Here is a 22475-nt window from a genome sequence, read left to right on the forward strand (position 1 = left end):
GTCTGTAGAGCCACCTCCTACTAAGTTACAGCCTACCTTCAGTGTGCTTGTAGTCCGGAGAATCTATGGGCAGGTTTTTCAAGTAGTCTGAAATATATCAACATGATATGTTACATGAGTACAATCCTATTCAGTGTTTTTACTGCAAGCATTCATGTAATACTTGTGATGCCCTTGAAAGTTTGTTTGCTTCTTGGTGCACTCAGCAATATTCCAGCTATACTACTGCCAGAAATATTCTGGATCAGACAAACTAGAGGTTGATAACATGAACAACTGCAATCACCCAATGCCCATTTGCACAAAAGTGAGTTGAACGCTACAACTATCTCAAATCTATGTTAGAGTGTGTGAGTAGCGATCATAATAGAGCTGATATCACTTTGTGCAAGAATATATCTCCTTCCCGGCCACACAATCCACATAGTTGCCTTTCAACATGACAAGCCTAAGGTACTGGAGACATTCAGAACTAAAAAAAATTCTAGTGAATTTATCAATAATGTGCAGATTTGCAAGCATTGATCAATCACAGGGCTTACTTCGACCACACCCCCATTTTGAGCGGACATATTGTCATCCATTTGTGTCAAGATCGTTTCATTGAGGGTCAAAATTGGGTTTCGATCGACTTGCAGAAATAACAATAAAGAATTGGTAGGTGTCATAAGTGGTGATTGATAGGCCACTCATCCATGATTAGGTTTACATTAAGTTTTAATCGATTGTATGTGATGGTAGCGTAGCGATCGGCAAAGCAGGCAGGTAGGGTACACCGAAGTGTCCGGCCTTGTCATAATGTATTGTACTGTGTCATTTCGAGTCAGTGATCATCTCAAATGTTTAATGTTTTTTTAACATTTTTAATCCTTACAAAGACTCAAGGGCCTGTGACTGGGCCCACATACAAAACTTCACCTGTTAATGTGATACGATATTTTCGAAGCAGCAAAGTGTGTTAAACAGAAAATGACCAACGCATACCGGAAGTCTGGTTTCCACATTCATCAAGTGCAGTAACATGAACAGTAGTTTACTCAAAAAGATGTAATTTTTCAAGTAAAATTGATATTTTTATACTTATCCTGACTCATGATCTTTTGCTTATCTCCCTTTTCTTTGCGAATGGTAGTGGAACACTTGAATCCCTTGAAGTTCCCGAAGAGGATCTGCTGTGCAATCCAACGGGGAGGTCGGGAGGGCTTGACCTCATGAGTCAGGATATGTATAAACATATCAATTTTACTTGAAAAATTACATATTTTTTCTTATCCTGACACATGATCTTTTGCTTATAGAATCCGACGGATTGGTGGTGGGTCAGGCCACTTACTGGATTCATCAGCTGTCCTTAGATACGTCCTGTATCCCCCCCCCATGGGAACTGCGTAGCGGCATTTCTGAGATCCTATTCTTCCAACTTCCGTTATAACTCAGGGGAACCACTTCTTATCTTACTTCCATCTTAGACCAGTTGAATTATCTTGATTCATGTGGCTTCAGATAAACTAGTATCTTCTTATTACTAGATATCTTATAACAACCCATAGATTATGATAAGATCTTGATCATAAATGAGTTGCAACCCCTTCACGTACAGGTAAGATCTTTACCCGTACAGGATCTTTAATCACTCATGCTAGCCTGTCCTAGACTGTGCGCATGGACTTTCAAACTAATACTTTTCTTTAGTAAAAGTTATCAACAAGTCAACGTGATAAAGGGTGAGATTTTCCAACTCAGCGCGCCTTTGTGGAGCCGTTAGTAGCTGTGCTAAAACGAGAGGCCCAAATTGGTGAATGCCTGAGACGTCTTCAGTGGCTATGTCTCGGAGGTAGTGGTTGGCAAACACTGTGTCTGACTTCTAAAAGCAGCCCTCCATAATTGCTGATATAGAGCAATTTCAATGCAGAGCTAGTGTTGACGCCAATGCTCTGACTTTATGTGGTTTTTGGAGGTTCTAGTCCTGCTGCTTTATAGGCTCTCAATATGACTGCTCTCATCCAGAACGATATCGTCCTTCTTGAGACTTCTGCTGATGTCTCTGTGGATAATGGGATGAATAGGTGCTTGAATTTTCGTCTCCTTGTCTTAGTCTTTGAAGATATATCTTCAGGGCTCTGACTGGACATAAGGATAGGTGCTCTATATCCTCTGGTCCGAGGATTGTAGATAGCCCTGGTACGCATCATTGTAGATGAGTAGGTTCGGCCAATCTGGAAACTTGATTGTTGGACTTCCAAGATCTTCTATTAGGTCTAGGAACCATACTCTCGCTGGCCAGTATGGCGCGACCAAGGTCAGCTGTAGCGCCTGTGTCTGTTTGATCTTCAGCAGTACTTTCAGTAGTAATATCAGTGGTGGAAACGCATAAGCGTTTAGTCCTTCCCATGATATGTTCAGTGCATCTGTTGCCCAGGCTTGAGGATCTGGAACTGGTGAGACAAACGTCTGTAATTGTTTGTTGAACCTCGTGGCAAACAGGTCTATGCATGGGGATCCTATTTCCCTTCCGATGAGCTGAAATGCTTCTGGATGGAGTATCCATTCCGTAGGTGACGGGTGCAGTGGTCGGGAGAGAGCGTCTGCAAGCACGTTCTTGGCTCCGGGTATGTGACGCGCCTTATCCAGATGTTTGCCTCCTCCGTGATGTCAAACAACTGGAATGTGAGCTGTAGTAGGCTTGGTGATCTTGTAGATCCTTGCCGATTTATGGAGAATGCCACTGTAGAGTTGTCTGTGTGGACCATCAGCATTCTGTTGATCAGCGAGCTCGACCGTAGTTGTAAGGCGTTGAACACAGCTTTCATCTCCAGCAGATTGATGTGAAGATGCTGCTCTGTTTGGACCACTTCCTTGATGCAACTTGATTGTTGAGATGTGCACCCCAACCTTGTATCGATGCGTCTACGTAGAGATGTGTTTCGAAGGCCGGCTCTTGTAAATAGGTCCCTCCACAGACGCTCAACCTGTGGGTCCACAAAAGTAGGTACCTCTTAAGATTGTCTGGCAGCAAGATAGGGTCGACGCTGTCCAGATGTTTTGTCAGGAACCGTTGCAGCGGCCTTAGTTGTAATCTTCCTGTGCGAGTCAAGTCCTGCGCCGAGGATAGTAGACCGAGTAGACATTGCCATGTTCGTAGTGTTAACGGAGAGAAGACTGCTTGTGGAATCATGGCTTGTATGTTGACCCAATGATCTTCTGGGACCACAATTCGATTCTGTGTTGTGATCATTCTTATTCCCAGCAATTGAAGATCTTGTTTGATTCTAACTCCAACTTCATCAGGTTCATTAGCCATCCTAGCTGCGAGAGCAACTTAATTGTGAAGTTCAGCTGCTGTCTGAGTTGATTGGCACTTTGAAGAACCTGTGTGCCGTCGTCCAGATAACCGGCACTGCATTGACCTTGATGCTGCAGATAGGTGCCGATAGGCTTGGTTATTCGTATGAATAATCATAGAGCCGACAATATTCCAAACGGTAGGACGTTCCATTGGAAGTGCTACCCTCTGATTGCAGTGATGATACATCATTCTTCCCCTTATACACGCAGGCGATCTGTGTTGACATCGAAGCATTGTCGATTTATAGCAAGGGTGGCTCCAGTGTAGCATCGCAAGGGACAGGTACTCATACCGACTTTTATCAGTGACAAATTCCAAAATGAACATCGTTTATCCTGCTGTCAAAGCTAGACATCTATTAGAATCCCATGATGATGACAGGCCGTAGTTGTATACTGTTTCCAAGGCTGCCGGTGAAGTATTCCCCCGTACCACGGGTTTGTTTACAAATCAGAAAACATGCTGGAGCCTGCTCTGTCAATGGGAAGCGTTGTCTGATGTGGACCAATCAGCTTCCAAGCATGACGTCACCGGTGTTGTAGCAAGTTGGCCTCCGTAAAATCTGATGCAATTTATGTCATCTCAAGTCACGGCTGATAAAACAGGAGATCAGCCTGCAAACCGTATGTTATAAATCACGTGTTCCCATTGTGGATGATATAAGCCAGGATGACGAAGGAGTCTGTCGAGACGTGTCTGTATGGATCTTGAAGAAATACCGATGTTGAATCTAGTTGATAATATATATAATCCTAATCCCCACGCTGAGTGACGAGTGTTAATAATATCATCTGTACGTCTGTTCAAGGATACTTGAAGGCGTTGTTAACCTTAAGCCCTTTACAAAGGTCACCTTGAGGTTCTCCAGTACTTGAGATATCGGCTTCATAGGTGATATCATATTGGAGTCAAAGTCATCAGCGTATATGCAGTATGTCTCTGTTGGGTTGGAGTGAGTGAGTGAACGACAATATCCGCAGGCCATCTGCTACCCGGTATAAGACCTCAGCATCCGTATAGATGAAGTGATTCCTTTCATCAAGTAGGTTGTCGTCCGAAACTGAACCTATACAGGTATAAGGTTCGTGCAGGTTGTAGAGTTGTGCAGGCTGTAACTGTAGAGATCGCACATTTTGTAGTTCTGTGTGTTGAGTTTAAACACTGAAAAAACCATCCGTATTCATCATTGCTTCGTTTTATTCAGCGTATGGTAATAGAGTCAACGTCAACATCCTGCCTGTTGATGTAAGGGTTTGTTAACCCTAGGGTTCGCGAACCCTGTAGATGTCTGCGTTGCTGTAATCTGCCTGTAGATCTGAGAGTTCTCGAACCTTGTAGATGTCTGTAGCTTTCTCAAAGCTGTGCGTAGGTTAGAAGGTGTCTTGGATATATGTTCAATCGGAGGAATAGTCACTGAGTTAAAGTCGTCATTACGCATCTTATAAGTGTCGACTGCATCTATATCCTTAGAAGGAGACTCCAAGTTCAAACCATTGGCTATCCAATCTGTAACCTCTGAGTCCGGGAAGACGAAGTCTGGTTATTCATCAGTTATCTCCTGATCAGTAGAGCTATGTCTCTGCGAATCATCCTTCTGCGAACCTGTATCCCTTCTCGAACCTCCATCATCCTTTCGCGAACTGAAGATTCCTCCCTTCGCGAACGTCTATCTTGAGAGTCCTCTCTTTGCGAACCTCTATCTGTGGATTCATCTCTTCGCGAACCTCTTTGATGTGAGCCTGCTCTTCGCGAACCTCTCTCGCAAGATGTATCCCTGCGCGAACCTCTGTGATATGAGCCTTCTCTTCGCGAACCTGTCTCGTGATTAGTGATGTCTCGTCTGTGAGATATATGAGATCTTGATCTAGAACGGCTATGTGCAGGAGATGAATCCTTCAATGTTCTCGAACGTTGAGGGTTCGCAGATGTAGAACGGTGAGTAGGCATCTCATCTCTTCTATCCTCCTCCAAGATGATAAAGTCGTCAGACTGTGGAGACCTTCGCAAAGGTGTACGTTCGCCAACGTAGTCTTGAGACGTAGTTCTATGTGGAGTAGGTTCACACAGGTCCGTAGGTTCGCGCAGGTCCGTAGGTTTGCGCACGTTGTCAGTAGATGAGAGGCTTCGCCGAGCCTTCGCTTCTTCCTCGAACCTCCGTTCCATCATAGCCATCATCTGGTTGGTGAATTGTCTCATAATTTCACCCAGATCAAGTTCTGCATTGATTGAAGCTGCTGCAGCAAAGAAGAAGCATTCGCGAACGCTGATGAGTTGTGTGCCTCAACTTCACTCCGTTGAGAAGTTGGTGGTAGTTCGTCAAACAGCTGGCCTGCTGTGACCGTTGCAGGAGACGATATAGTAGTCGTGGAAGTCGATTGAGTAGGTACTTCGGGTGGAAGTCGATCTCGTAGGTACTTCGGGTAGAAGTAACGGGGTATCATAAAAAAACGTCTTCTTCATGCGGAGGTAATATCTCTTCGTTGAAGGATTTCTGATGCGTTGACTTACTAGGCCGCGTAGATTTACCCTCCGATCTGGTAACAGATGCTTTCTTCTGCGACGTAGAAGAAGACAACTTATTTTTCTTAGCTTGAGTCGGAGTCAACTGCATTGTAGCCGATCTCCCCTTGGCCCCCGTACCAGCAGACTGCCCCTGCAACGTACTCAACATAGCACCAGTATTATGAATCTCCAGCAGTAGCAATCAACATACGGTTTGCAGGCTGATCTCCTGTTTTATCAGCCGTGACTTGAGATGACTTCCTCACCCGATTCCATGGCACGTCTATAGATATAAGACAAATATTGATTAAATTGTAGATTTGATAAATGAACACAATAAATACAACGCAAGCTGGAAGAACATAGTTTTATGCGCTAAAGGCATTTGGGTGAGGATCAGCCACGGATAACCTGTGCCTGCAAACACTGCAAGATTTCATGAAATGTAAACAAAGTTACATAACGATGAAATTATGACACAAATACAAATAATTTTTACAATTTTTTTACATATAATACATAGTAGTTATTGCCAAATCCATACACAGCGTAATTTTGAAGAATAGGACCTAAATAAAAAGGATATAATGCCGTATACGGGACTCCAGTGCTCGCCCAACCATCCACTTGGGCGAAAAGGGAGAGGGTGACAAGTAAGTCTGGTCACATGACTGTTTACGCGTGAAAAGGGAGGAAACTTGTGGGTGAGTGTATTTTTACGTCCGCTTCGGGAACTTCAAGGGATTCAAGTGTTCCACTACCATTCGCAAGGAAAAGGGAGATAAGCAAAAGATCATGAGTCAGGATAAGAAAAATAATATAACTCTAGATCCAGTTTCAGAAAGCAACCACAGTGTTTGGATCACCTCACTGTACAATCACTTTGTGGAACCCATCCTTCCCTGCCTTTGTACAAGGGGATCTTATCCCTAAGGTGATTGTCACTCCCATACCTTAATGAAGACATTCATCAGGTGTAGTTCTAAGTTGTTTTCCACAAAGACGCTCTTGTAAGTGACTCTTGGGTCAATGTATGGATAAACAATTGTTTTAGCAAACAGACATATAGGGCATATTTATGCGGATTCTTATCAGTGTATAATACTAAATTTCTGTGGTGCTTCACACAGAACATACCTTGCAGAAGGAGTTTGTACTGGGGTATCCTCTGGATGGGTTTGAGCATGTAGTGTTTGAGTGCCAGACTGGCACAGCGGGATGATACCTGTCAACATCAAGGAGTGAGTGAGTTGAGTTTAATGACACAGGTCACAGTGACATAGAAATACCACAGGTCACAGTGACATAGACCCAGGTCACACCAAGTTATTGTGGCTTTCTCATTCTAACGAGGTACCCATTCACAGCTGGGTGGACTGGGACACGACTGACTGACTGACTGAGTTTAGTTTTACGCCGCTTTTAGCAATATTCCAGCAATATCACGGCGGGGACACCAGAAATGGGCTTAACACATTGTGCCCATGTGGGGAATCGAACCCGGGCCTTCGGTGTGACGAGCCAACGCTTTAACCACTAGGCTACCCCACCGCCCCGACTGGGACACGAAGTCACAGTACTTTGTCCAAGCTCACTGCACGTTGCTGTATCCGCAACTGGGTGTTTGCATGTATTCATGTGGCCACCATCTGGTCATATACCAACCGATGCATGGATTCTTTTAAGTGCACAGGGTTGTGTACTGTACACTAGGGGTCGTGACAACACTGAAAGAGTCTGCACACAAAGTTGACTCCAAGGTTTTAACACCCGGTCACAGGTCGGCTCGATCCCGACACCTTAACCTCGCTGGATCACTAGCCTGGCGCCTTAGACAGCTCGCCCACCACGTCCCTAAAGTGAACACCATGAAGGAACCAGGTGTCAGAGAACCATCATAACATCATTAACATCATACTGTACCATCTCAATTTGTGTCACATGTACTGAGAACATACTATTTCCCTGCATTAGCAAAATGTTTTCACTAAGTGTCATTATAAAAAGCAAGATTAAATCATTTCAGCACCAATATAAACAGATGAACACCAAACAGTAATTAATAATAATAATAAACAGGATAACAGTGTATTTCAACTTGAGAAAATGATCAACTGTAAATGTAAGAATGTTTAAACCAAACAACTTCAATGTGAAATCTAAAATGTCAGAGTTATCTCCCTTGAGCCATTTCTCAAAGAACGTGTCAAGTCCTACCTCAAATTCCTTGACAATACGCTGAAATTCAGGATATCGTTTACATGACTCCTCGAACATGGCTGTGGCATTTTCAAAGTTGCGAATGTATGAGGAGTAGAGCTTGAGAAACGGACCTTTCTTCACAAATATGTCTGCAACCTTAGGGTTTTCCTTCCTGTTGACAAACAAGTGCAAATATACCGTCGACTGTGTGTATAACTACCGAAAGTATAATGTAAAGGGATGTCTTCCTTCCCTTGTTTGGTATAATGTCAAAAAATACAATGTTTTGGACATAATAAATGGTAAAAATGTTAAGGAATGAACGCCTTATAGTATTTCAATTTGTGTAACTTGTTCTGTCACCAAACTGTACTTCGTAACATGGTGTATGTTAGTATTAACAATTCTGTAAATGTTCATGATCTTGAAACGTTTACAATAGTGTATTCTATCCTGACTGAAGACACTGTATTTATTGTGGACATAAACTCTACCAACATAGCATATGAATATGTAAATTGACATGTTTAAATGTTTCCAGTCATTGTGAGCAGTCTTTCTTTTGCGGCTATATCTATTTCTAAACAGTAATTGGCTATCTCTAAAGAGAATGAAGTCAAACTTTATTATGTCAAACTCAAGGTTGTCTCGGATGAAGAATTCGGTCTCCTTTAGTCATCATTTTGCAGTTGTGTAAAACCACTGATTACTCCAAGTACTCAACTCTGATTCAACAGTGTGTCTCAGTCTCTGTTCATCATGGCTTCATTTCCACGTTTACTTCCACAGATATCATCATTATCACAATCATGTGTAAACACATATATATTTCCTTATGTATTTCCCCAAGTGGTAATAGTTTCACATTTGTTATAGTCTGTTTGCGGTGAAAACGTACCGATGAATTTCACTTTAAACAAAAAAGTAAATCAAATATTTCCTCAGAATTTTACCTTGCCATTTGAAAATTTAAATCTCAGAATTTTATTCAACTTGGTATGAAAGTTGTTTAACAAACGATCATAGTTTCAAATCGGTATAATTGGTTTGTATTACAAGGGGGTATGCACATCAAATGAAATAAATGATCAAGTAGGGTTGGTCTAAGTTAACGCTCATCACGTACCGCACGTGCATTTGTTTCACTGTTCCAACTATTGCGCTTACCCCCTTGTAATACAAACCAATATAAGCCATTTGAAACTATGATCGTTTGTTAAACAACTTTTTTCATAAGTTGAATAAAAATCTAAGATTTAAATGTTCAATTGGCAAGGTAGAATTATGAGGATTCGCAATCTTAATTTCACTTTTTTTCAATTTACATTTTTGTTTAAAGTGCAATTCACCGGTACGTTTTCACTGCAAACAGACTATATACATTTAATTGTTTTCAATGCAGTTCCCACTAGTCAGTTCTTTGTGATCACTAGATCAAAGCCTCACTGAACATGGAGATAAGGATAAATATGAGATAGGAGCACAAAAACTAGCCCACAATCAAATCTAGTTTACATGACCCAGATAAAAGCAATGGCACAATAGGCAGTTCCTTCCTTCCTCCAATCATTCATGCAGTTACCAGTGCTCTATCCGCTCGGTCAGGTCTTTAAGGAGGTCTTCATTGAAGTTGTGCAGCTGAGGCAGATAGTCCAGAATCTTGTTCAGCATCTCGCTCGGAATCACCGCGTGATCCACTTTCTCCGCCGCCTTGGTCACGTGGTTACGGAAGTCCTGAACAATGGATGAATCTTTTTACCCCTTCATTGTGTAGTTGTATCAATGTCAGCGGTCATAATTGAGTCAGAGTTGGGAATGTGGATGGCAAAGTAGTTTGACACGATACAGAAATGTGCATACAATACTGACAAATGTGTAGAATGTATTGAGAAACACTTATACATTATGTACCCTTGGACACACAATAATATTCAGTGTTCAAAATTTGTGACAAGAAATATAAACTTCATGTAATTATATTTATCATTAAACCTTACAGTACAGTCTGCTAAACCATTTTATTACCTTACACGTTAGGACCCTCGGAATTAGCAAGTGGGGTTCCTGTGTTCCCTTAATATTGTTGGTCAAGGTAAAATTACTGAAAGTGTGGGTACACTACTGAAAAGAAACTATGAATCCCCCAATCTATTCATTTATTCAATTTATGATATTTAACTTTAGTTCTACGACAAGGACCGTTCCTGATGAATTTCGAACACTGGGCACTAAGTGTCCATAAGACAAAAATCCCAAGTGAATGAATGAGCATATGTTTAACTTGCTTTTAGCAATATTCTTGTTGTATCATAACATGACCACTTAAATTAGGCATTACACATTGTGCCCAGGTGTAATTTACTGTTAGGTAGTTAAAACACACTTTTGAACAGGATATCAAGTATGATTAACAATGATTGATCCAATTGGTGTGGCAAATGTTTCTTCTGATTTTCTTCTTCAACTACCAACGGCTTGAGAATCTTATTTAACCTGTGTTTGAATCAACCTTTCAAGGTAAAATTGAGTTCCCATGAACGTAAATTTCAACAAATAAGCTCTGGCCTGCTTGGTACTCACTATGTTGAGGAGCTTCAAGACATCCACAAACACCTCCTCAGATTTCTTGATCTCCTCTGCGATGTAGAAAACCTTCCGAGCCCTCTTTAATTTCTGAAAAAAACAAATAAATATACCTTGCTGATTCATTTTCCCGGAACACAAAAACAAGGCAGACTTTAATTACTCAGGAAATATTTCAGGTTAAAGTTTGTTTGTATGCTGTTGACTTCAAACTCAACAATATTCCAGCTATACGGTCTGTATATGATTAAGACCGGACAATCCAGTGATCAACAGCATGAGCATTAATCGACACAGTTGGATACGAGACTAGTATCAACCAAGTCAGTGAGTCTGACAACAGGATTTCATGTTAAAGTTTGTTAGTTTGTTGTTTAACACTGAACTCAGCAATATTCCAGCTACATGGTGTCAGTAAATAATCAAGTCCGGACCAGACAATCCAGTGATCAACAGCATGAGCATTGATCTATGCAGTTGGATATGATTGAATGTGTCAACTAAGTCAGCGAGCCTGACCACCCGATCTCGTTAGTTGCCTCTTACGACAAGCATGGGATACTGAAGACCATAATTTTGTGCATAATTTTAAGGAGGACTGTACTCTTAAGCTAAACATATTACTGTAGAAGATGCTTATGAGACACTTGTTATAGTCTTCTCATTGACTTGAGATTCAAACATCCACTACCACACTGACATGGAAACAAAAGAAAGATGCATAGACTGCATATTTGAAAATCCAGTTCATCCTTGATCACAACAAAAAATTGTGACAACCTTGACCTCGTAAATAACAAGTGCTTACCTGATAGGTAGCATCTTCTTGATCCTCGTCTGAGTCAGAGCTAATATCTTGCCCCACCACGTTAGAGAAGTTGTCTCCTGACCCACTGGAGTTGGTGCTCAACTGACTGGTATCACTGACCGGCCTTGACCTCTGCCACTTCGGGGTTGAGACATCGAGGTGATCTGAATGTTCCTCTCTGGTGCTGGAGAGAAGACTCTGATTGCCATCACTGGAGCAGCTGAGATTGTCTGTAGTGTCCTTTCTGGGCACATCTGCTCCATCAGGAACATCAGCATCCTGTTTGTCCCTGAAGCTGTCTGGTTTATTCTCCCCTGCAGCAACATCTCCATCTTCCTCAGGCTTGACCGATGCTGTTGAGTGTCGGTAGCTCCTGGGGGGAAGTGACGGAGGAGGGGTCACCTCCTTCACAGGAGAAGATCTCTCTGAAGGAGGATGTTCACCAATCTCATGGTAATCATGATCAAAGGAATCATCTTTGTCTGAGGAAGTTTCAACAAATTCCTTCACATCACATGTTTTCTTTGAGTCGGAAATTTCAATCTTTCTATACTGCTTTGAGGTTCGGTGATCTGAGTCAGCCGGCTTGTTTTGTACTGACGACTTTTCTAACGAACCACTCTGATCCAATGACTTGGTCTTTACTGCTGGAGGGTGACCAGGAGGAGGAGGGGGTGCATCTCGCTTTGGCCGGGTGCGAGATCGGACTCGGGGTGGTTTAGCAAAAGGTGCTTGTGAACCTGGTGGAATCGATGTCCTTGCTGGCACAGGTGGCATCGACTTATCCTGTTTCACTTCCCCTTGAAGCTGTTGGACTATTTCTGACTCCTCCATGGAAACACATCTGACACTGTTTCTGGGTGGTAGTGGTGGAGGAGCATCACCTGGACTGAAGGACTGATGCCTCACTGGAACATTTGGCCTGGAAGGGTCAATTTCTGGGGAGTCCATCTTTTCTACCAGGCCTAACATCCCGCTGACATCAGACTGGCTACGGCCAAATCGTGACAGGTTAGTCCTCTTTGGTTTGGGTGGACATGGTTTTTTGAAAGAAGCTGCTTTGTTTCCACTTGAATCATTATCCTTCAGTACAACAGGCTGGTCAAAACTTAAATGTTTAAGGAGCTGCGATGCCGCGCGGCGTGGTCGTGGAGGCCGGAGAGGGGTTGAAGGACTAGATTCCGACTTGACTGAGTCACTTGAACCTCGTCTTTCTAAAGAATTGGTAGACTTCCTTACTTCAGAGCATACGTTTTGTTCATTATTAACATCATTCAAGACTTTTGGTTTTTCAGCCAAAACACCACTCTCTCCAAAGTTTTTGCTTAAGAGTGCCTCAATTTCCTTCAACATTTCACATGTGTTTTCATTTGAAGGATCATCCTCATCACTTCTGGAAACCTTTGCAGGACTGGTAACTTTATCACAAGAATCTTCTGGCACATTCTCAACAGTAATACTTTTTTCCCGTTCCATCTCAGCTGGCTCTGATGTACTTTTAGAACTAGTCCTCACACAAACACTTCCTTCTTTCCCACTCTTATCACTAGAAAGACTACGGTTGAGTCCTGTGTTATGGGTAGGTGTATGTGGACCTTTACCATTCATGCCAATATATTGAGGACTTTGTGCAGTTTCTGTACTTTGAGATGGAGTCTGAGCTGTAAGGTTTTCAACCTCCCCAGTAGCATCCGGAGTGAGCCTTCGTCAGTATGTACGGTTGATGAGCTGAGATTACTTTCAGTTGACTTGTCTGATGCTGGTGATGTTAGCTCCGATGGTGTATGTTCTAATGATGATTTCACTTGTGAACCTTCTGACAATTCTTTGTTTGGTGAAACCTGATCCAAGTTTTCCATGGAAAGCAAGCGTTTCCTGGGTTTGGGTGCAGGTCTTGGTACAGGTCGTGGACTGGGTTTAGGACTCGGCTTGGGACTGAGTTTGGGACCCATTTTCTTTTGGCCATTGGGTACAGGTTGTGGACTTGTTGGTTCTTGTGGTAACACTTCAGCACACTTTCCATCTGTGTCAGCAGATTGTCTGTCTGTTTTTGTTGCATTTCCTGTAACACAGTTTGTTGCTGCCTGTACAGCTGCTTCCTCAGACACAGCTGCTTCGGGAACAGCTGCTGCTTCAGGCACAACTGCTTCCTCAGACACAGCTGCATGTTCAGACGCAGCTGCTGTTGGAGAAGAAACATACCATCTACTTCTACCATCACACACATCATTCAAAACAGGAATTGAGTTCACTTGGTTAGGACTACTGTTAGATGACCTCAAGCTCCGACGTTTGGTGGCTTTTGGAGGGGTTTTTGAGTTTTTGGTTGGCACAACAGAAACATGTTCAGACTTGTCATCACTTGAGGACGTTACAGTGCTTGTGCTGGGGGTCTGAGCAGGCAAGGAGGGCACGGTGTTGGAGGGAGGTGCGTTCTCATCAGTCGGAGACTGATCAACATAGAACAAGCTCTTTCCGGCAGCGTACAGACCAAGTTCAGCTACTGTACGCTTGGCTGATTTAGTTTTTCTTTTGTGCAATTTGTTGTCCTGGGAGGTGAGGGCGGTTTGATGTGAGCTGGACAAATCATCAGGTGAGCAGGCAGCATGCTTGGGGGTCGTGGGTACTTGGGGGTCAGGGGAACACGACAAACCTAGAAACGCAAGCAGTGCACATCAGCTTTGTAATCATTCACAAAATACACAGTTATTCTCTGGAGGACTTTCAAACAAAGGGTGTACTTTTCATTCTTAAAGAGTGCCAGTCTGTATTTTCATTCATGGGACGGACATATGAGGCCCATGGTCTAAGGTGCTGTGATTTAATGTGCATAGTTGCCTCCCCGAACCATAACAGGATCTGCTATCTGGATTACAAAAGTGACATGCCTTGAGTTTGACTAACGTGTAATAAAACACTTTATTAAAGTTTTTAATTGCAGTAATTCAAATATGAAGTGTTGCCCTTATGTTGGGTTTGAATTATCATTGCTTTACAGTGGCATGAACTGATTTTGGGTGTATCACTATTTATATATCAGACAAAAGACATCACTGAATAAATATATTTACACTGTTATTTATGTTAAGTCATAGAGCAGTTAGGGCAAATAAAGTTTTTTTCCCATTTAAATATGTGAGAAAATCCTAAAATATCCACATTCTTTCATGACCTGCTGGTTATGTTCTGTTTCTATGTGCAATCAGCCTATGAGAAGATGGAGATTCAAAACCTGAGGAAATCTAGACTTGGTTCAATTAGGGCTTTAGCACTGCAGGGAGGGCTTGGCAGTAGGCAAAATAATGTACAGACTAGTGGTGGTCCGATTAATTGAAATAATCGAAGATTGGTCGTAGTGACTAAACGACCAAGCAATCGATCACAATTTCTCATAATCGAACACAAACAATTCTGGAACACTTGTTTTCATTAACAATTTTTTTCACATTGTTGGTTTTGTCTGTTATATTTCGTAAGCACTACAAGCTCGTTTCAAGTCACGATTGAATCTATCTTAAAGATTCCAATAAATTTATGTTCCTAACATACTAGTCATCCTTTAAAGATGTGAAATTTTGCCAAAAGAACTACTCGTTTTTTTCCTTATTTTTATGTGCATTAACAAACTTCATAAATGACGCTAACCAATTTTTTTTGATGATTGATCGGTAGTAATGAACCGATCATCAATTATGAGATTTTAACCAATTCCCAACACTAGTACAGACTAGATATGAACCCCACATCAATAGATATTGTTAACAAAGAACACATCACAGCAAGTCATGGCACCTTGCCCTATGCTCTTAAAGGGAAGTTAAGGGAAGTCACGATGACTGTTACCATTGACAGTTGACCTTTGAAACCGTTATCAGTTTTGTATTTTATCTTTTGTTGCCCAATTTGATTGCAACCCTCATGAACACATGCCTGACTGGATACAGACATCCTCATCAGCTGTCAACTGTATCATGTCTACATCTCATGTGGATAATACATTGGATCCATCAGCCATTTTAACCTTGTATTTGTCAGGTTTCAAAAACTCATAGCTAACAGATGCCAGCAATAATCATATTACACCTGCTTTCTCATATTTTCAATGAGCAGCAAACTGCCAGTACTCAGCACATCTTGTTGGGAACTGTTGTACATTCACCAGTGCAGGGGTGGAAATAACTTTAACATTGCTAGTGTACTCCGGTACAGTGGCACATGTAAAATCACTTGCCCTGATAATTTTTCCACTATACCGGCCGATTTTCTTGTTGATATTTTAAATAAACAACATAATTAACATTGGAAAGTCAACTGGACACAGGTACAGCATGATATACAAGTTTGCTTGCCCGACAGAAAATAACACTGGACTCGGACGTCGGGCAATGGGTTATTTCCACCCCTGCAGTGCAGCATCCACGAAGTGTTCATAGATTGCACCTTTTGTAGTGAGTATGTTTAACTTTCAGCAATATTCCAGCAATGTCATGGAGGGGTACGCCAAAATGGGCTTCACACATTCATGTTGGGAATTAAACCTGAGTCTGTGGTGAGACGAGCAAACACATAACCACTAGGCTACTCCATCTTCCCACAGCATTTGTAAGTGTATGATAAACAATATCATGACAATAAGTCGTAATACTAACAACACTACTGACTGACTGAGTTTGGATTTACGCGCTTTTAGCAATATTCCAGCAACATCATGGCGGTCTAACAACACTAAGCAGGGGATGATCTGCGACAAGTTATGAATGTAACATGGAGGTGACAGAACTTCGTAAACCAATCCATGGTGCTGAATGGAGCCATGGATTCATCACAATGAAATGGAGATAAAATACCCTTGATTACTGAGGATGAGACAGGAAATGAAATGCAGTTATGTCTTCTAGAACATATTCAACTCATGCAGTGTAAACAACAGTGTTACATGTTACCATGGTTACTGTTACATGTTCACAACACCAGCTAGTGAACGACAATATACCTGAGCCAGACCATTATCACAACAAGCAATTTTGGTGCTAACAAACAACATTGAAACAACATGCCTGACTTGCATGATCACAGAAGAAAGACTGTCATTTAAAAGTGCACTTGATCTACCTGAAAAACTGATGAATGTTGGATTATTGATGGTTTTGTGTCTTTGTGGGCAGTCAGTTAATTTATCCTTTAAGATATGCAAGTAGTTTTCCACCATTTGTTTGTTGTTTATTGCTGCTCTCAGCAATATTCCAGCCATATGACAGCAGTTTGTACATAATCAAGTCTGGACCAGGCAATCCAGTGATTGACATCACGAGCATTGATCTATGCTATTAATGACAGTATAAAGTCAGTGTGCCTGACCACCCGATTGCATTAGTTGTCGTTCACGACAAGCAAGGGTGGATCAAGATCAATTATTATCTGGATCTGCAAGGCCAACAGTCTGTAAATAACTGACCAGACAATCAGGTGACTGACATAATGAGCATTGATCTATGCTATTAATGACAGTATAAAGTCAGTGTGCCTGACCACCCGATTGCATTAGTTGTCGTTCACGACAAGCAAGGGTGGATCAAGATCAATTATTATCTGGATCTGCAAGGCCAACAGTCTGTAAATAACTGACCAGACAATCAGGTGATTGACATAATGAGCACAGAGTATACTTAGAATATGATGCCAAGTCTTTAAAGTTTAAGTCTCAATCCACCTCTTACAATCAGCCTGGTGGGTGAGGATCTGTTTCAACACGAAATCCCTAATCATTTACTGGTTGTTTGTTGTTTAACTCCGCCATCAGCAATATTCCAGCTATATGGCGGAAGTCTGTAAATAATCGAGTCTGAAATGGAGAATCTAGTGACCAACATCATGAGCATCGATCTACCCAATTGGGATGCGATGATATGTGTCACCAAGTCAGCAGCCCTGACCACCCAATCCCATGAGTCCCCTTTTACAGGCATGGGTTGCTAGACCAGTACTAACACAGATCTTCACGGGTCACCCATTCTCTTAGATATGTCCCCTCTCTAACTCTCCATATAAAGTCGTCAGCTGGTCACCAACAAGTACCTGTCTCAGATCCGTCCTCCACACTTGTCGAGGACAACAATCTTGCTGGCTTCTTGGCCACTGGTGGCTTTTTGGGCAATGGTGGACGTGGCTTGTTTCCAGCAGGACTGGGCTTATTTTTAGGAAGGGGTGGTCTGTAAAACAAATAACCATAAAATATTAAAATACACAGATGAATCAACAGAAACAATTTCATGTCAACCCTGTTTGACGCCACCATTACTACCAGCATAGGCTGTGATATAAGAAAAACATTTGTGGTTATCAGTGATTCCACCATGACCTGAAACAATGACTGAAAGAGGTTTCAATCTTACTGATACCTCCAAATTTAGCCTTTTCAAACAAAAACAGTGGATTTAAATAAAAAGAAGGCAACTCCATGCTGAACTTCACGCCACACGGACATGCTCTAAGCGCATACAACATAATGGACATTATGACCCCAGATAACCCAAGCTGCCCTTGAGACGCTAGATAGTCATGTGACTTATCCCAAAGGGTACCCATTTTCTGCTTGGTGAAGAGAGGCACTTGCCTAAGGTAAGACCACATGTGTCCAGTGTGCTTTGTTGAAGGCAAGAGAATGTCCCAGAACTCTCAGGAGTCAAGCTGCCAAGCACGGTTGACAAATTGATATATGACATACTAATCTATAAAAACATGGCTGGCAAAAGTGTTCAGTTGCATATGTTTGCTATCGTTTATGTTTTTGAGTCAAGCTGCCATACACGGTTGACAAATTGATATATGACATACTAAGCTATAAAAACATGGCTGCCAAAACTGATCAGTTGCATGTGTTTGCTATCGGTATGTTTTTTAAAGTTACTATCTTTAAAAAGTTGTTTCCGGTAAAGTCTACTTTTGTTCTGTTCAATCTCAGCCCCATGTTCTGTCACATGTTGCATAAGCTCACAACAGTGATTGATACAGTGATATTTACAGTAAGTGATAGGAAGCAATTCTGCTTTATTCACTGCAGTGGAGTTCACGTATTGGTGATGCCTACATTCACTCAGTAAATAAACATGAGCTATAAAATCTTTGAATGGAATGTAGCAGTGAAACATATAAAGGGGGAATATTTATGGGCATCAACATTTGTATCATGAGTATTTGGGTAGATTCTTACTTCTTCATCAGGTGAATGAAAGTTATGATGATGATTTGGAGATATTAAGTGCAATTTCCAACAAAATGTGTATGGGCTTCACACGTTGTCCCCATGTGGGGAATCAAACTTGGATCTTCGGTGTGACGAGCAAACACTTTTATCCACTAGGCTACCCCACCGCCCCAGTAGCTAGGAGATTACATATGTATATGTGAAAACAACCTCAATGATAACAAAGGTGGACACTTAACAAGGGGAGATAATACATGTTGGTGCTGTGGGTAATTGCAATGGGCAAATGGAAGCCACGAGTGAATCCAGGTATAGTGTTTATTTGTTGTTCAATGCTCCATTCAGCTACATTCCAGCTATATAACAGCTGTTTCTAAAATAACTCAATCTGGACCAGACAATCCAGTGACTGACATCATGAGCATCGGTCTACACCATTGGGATAAAGACATGCATCAACCAAATCAGCGAGCTTGACCACCCGATCACATTAGTCGCTTCTTACGACAAGCGTGGTTGCTGAGTTCAACGGAATCTTCAAGGGTCCAAACCAGACATCAATGAGTCTTGATAAGTAATAAGCATATCAATAATAGACAAAAGGGGGCACAAGGTGGTAATTAGCACTAATAAATGATAGTGATAGACATGGAAACCAGTAAATCACGCCGAAGACCCGGGTTTGAATTCCCCACATGGGTACAATGTGTGAAGCCCATTTCTGGTGTCCCCCGCCACGATATTGCTGGAATATTGCTAAAAGCAGCGTAAAATCATACTCACTCACTCATCTCTGTAAAAAATACAAATACAAATACTCCCATAATGCTTATCCAAGCCTTAAGTTTCTATTTGTGGCCCATGATAAGAAAAGTGGTTAGTTATCACATAACATGTAAGCAGTCTGAAGTTTAACATTCAACTTCCTTCCAACAACTATAGTCGTAGGGAATTGATATGTAATCTGAATATCAAACTTAAAAAAACTTTGTTAAAAGACTGTGATCTAAACAGTTGACTAAAGTAATACACGTCCGTAAAAAGATGTCACGAAACACGTTTAAGGCGGTTTTATTGTTAAATGCTTAACAAAGGTATCCGTCAAAGCCTTTGTATGTAACAGGGCTGGTAGTAAAATGTCCTGCTCACAAACTCAGCAAGTTATACACAGACGTTATACTTTCTGGCCACAGTCTACAACAAGGAAGTAAGCTGAACACAATCATGTAGGAAAGATAAGGGGAATTACATATCAGTGTAGTCGACAACTGTGATCCCAATACACCTAATAATAGTAATATGTGAACAGTCTTTGCCATAACAGATTGATCCGTCTTGACAAGGACAAGAAACGCAGAAAGAAGAATATCAAGTGTCACTTCATGTTAAAAAGATATCCTTGCTCTTTTCTGAACTGCCCATGACAACTGTCGGCTTGAGACATGTTGAGATCGGGTGATATTGGCAGTAACACCTGCATATGGTGTGTAGTGCTAATACTGCTATGTAGCAATGTGACGACTGTATTGAAGTAACGCAGACTTCCATATAGACTGGGAATGTGTGTGAAATGCAAATAATGAATCATTATTACCCAGTTAATTAGAGTTGTGTTTGCACATTTACTCTACGCAGCAACATTTTCCTGAACCAAATATTACCACATTAGTGAGGTGAGGTGAGGTGAGGTGAAATTGGGTTTTACGTCGTGCTTGAGAATATTTCGCTCATATGACGACGCATGCATGTATGTGTATGTGTGGCTGCTTGTACTAGCCCAGACTTAAGCTGGTTTTATAGTGCTAGCCCACTGAGATACCATGCTGCAGTGAAGCATGAATATCCCACTTAGACACATTATACTGACTCCGAGTCGACCAGTCCTTGTTGTACCCATGAATGCCGAGCGCCAGGCAGGGACCAACAAGTACCATATTTTAACGTCTTTTGGTATGACGCGGTTGGGGATCGAACCCGCGACCTTCCGCTCTCCGGGCAGACGCTCTAACCACTACACCACGGAGGCGGTCACCACATTAGTGAGCACAATTATTCAGATTGAGTAACATCATACTTATTTTTCCTTAAAGATCTCTATTTACTGATCAAATTCTGCCATCACTTACACAGATACACACTGCAGTAAAGAATCAACACCAGAGCTATGTTTTGCGTTTTGGCACACATCACCCATAGCAAGATAAGGGTAGAATGATTTCATTTGATAACTTTCCATATTTCCACATTTGCATTTCAGTGATTTTCAATACTGATTGATCACTGAAGGTGTTATATGACGTGGAAAATATGATATAAAATAAGATATGATGTGATTACTATGAATACACACTGTCATTTAGAAAGCGGTCAAAACATATGATGTATCTGGGATAACACTTTTTAACTAGCGTCTGGGATTCGAAACCCACACCCTCAGTCAGGCAACTTATCGCAAGCTCTAACCCACTCAGCCGCCACAGATTCCTCAAAGATGTAGTGAGACAATGAGTCTAGATCATGTACTTTGTGTACCTCTCTAACAACAGTGATTACTGATTACATGAAACAATAGGCTGCCTTCTGTAAAGATAAATCTGTAGTATTGACATCAGATTTTTCCTGTGTTGAGCCCTATTACAAACTGCTCACATACCAAGTTTCAAAACATTTTCAACAAGGATTAATAAGCAATGGCAGTAAAAAGTTTCAGATTTCATCATGTGAAAGTACAAAGGTCTAATTAAGGCCAAAATATCATTTTTGGAAAAACCCAACCCAAACGATATGTTGAGCCCTTTACTTACTACCAAATTTCATTAAAATTTGATAAAAAAAAGTATAAGCCATAAATCATGGGAATGAAATTTTCAACATGGATGCCATGGCGGCCATATATAAACCCAGATTCAAATCTCTAGATCAAATATAGGTGTCTTCATTGACGTATGACAGACAACTTGTCAGTGACAAAGGCTCACTTTGATTTGCAGTCAAGTAAGTCAAAATGGTGAAAGCCACAAACAATAATCCACTCTACTTCCCTTCAGTATAAAATTCACCAAACAGGAAAAGATAACTTGTTTTCCCAAACTTCCCAAATGTGAAGTGGTGCATCCTTTTTAACCTTTCTCCTTCTGTTTCCTGCACACCCCACCCCACCCTCAAAAAACAAGAAACCAAAAAAATGGAACAAGATACAAGATATGTAATTAAATTAATATTACCAGTGTATACCAACAGAGTATGGAGATCATATTTGTTCAAGTGTTGGGAATTGATTACAATCTCATAATTGATGATTGGTTCATTACAACCGATCAATCATCGAAAATAATTGGTTAGCGTCATTTTTAAAAAATTTAATGCACAAAAACAAAGAAAAAAACATGTAGTTCTTTGTGTATTTTTTTGTTGCAAACTGCACATCTTTTAAGGATGACAAATATGTTAGGAACATACAATTCTTGGGGTCTTTAAGATAAATTCAAACATGACTTGGAACGAGCTTGTAGTACTCATGAATGTAACAGACAAAATCAACCTTGTGAAAAATATTACTAATGCTAAAAGTATTCCAGAATTGTTTGTGTTTGACAGAGGTACAGATAAGCTGCGTATCTGCGTAAATTACACAAATATTTATTAGAAAACTCAATTTCTATTCAGTCTGTTGCGTACAAGTACGCTTGAATTTTTGTAAATACTCTATAAATGTGATCTTACATGCGTACACACAAAAATGTCAAGTCTAAGCTTGCGTACCGGTGGATAGATAAAATAACTGAAGTATACTGAGAGGTTCTATTTCAGGACATGAACTTGACAACTTG

At 41.2% G+C, this 22475-nt stretch overlaps 1 protein-coding gene across 1 annotated transcript in view; it reads right to left on the reverse strand.

The window, feature by feature from the left end:
- LOC124290388 (FYVE, RhoGEF and PH domain-containing protein 1-like) overlaps positions 1-22475 on the reverse strand; it is a gene marked incomplete at its 5' end in the record, with an annotated part of 42412 nt that overhangs the window by 16994 nt on the left and 2943 nt on the right. The window contains 8 exon segments of the mRNA XM_046727094.1: positions 37-87; positions 6986-7073; positions 8066-8222; positions 9633-9784; positions 10631-10723; positions 11442-13132; positions 13135-14094; positions 17517-17650. Coding sequence (XP_046583050.1) covers positions 37-87; positions 6986-7073; positions 8066-8222; positions 9633-9784; positions 10631-10723; positions 11442-13132; positions 13135-14094; positions 17517-17650 — 3326 coding nt within the window.

The sequence above is a fragment of the Haliotis rubra genome, unplaced genomic scaffold (assembly GCF_003918875.1).
Source record: "Haliotis rubra isolate DU_JTF1 unplaced genomic scaffold, ASM391887v1 Scf464, whole genome shotgun sequence".
Classification (NCBI taxonomy): Eukaryota; Metazoa; Mollusca; class Gastropoda; order Lepetellida; family Haliotidae; genus Haliotis; species Haliotis rubra.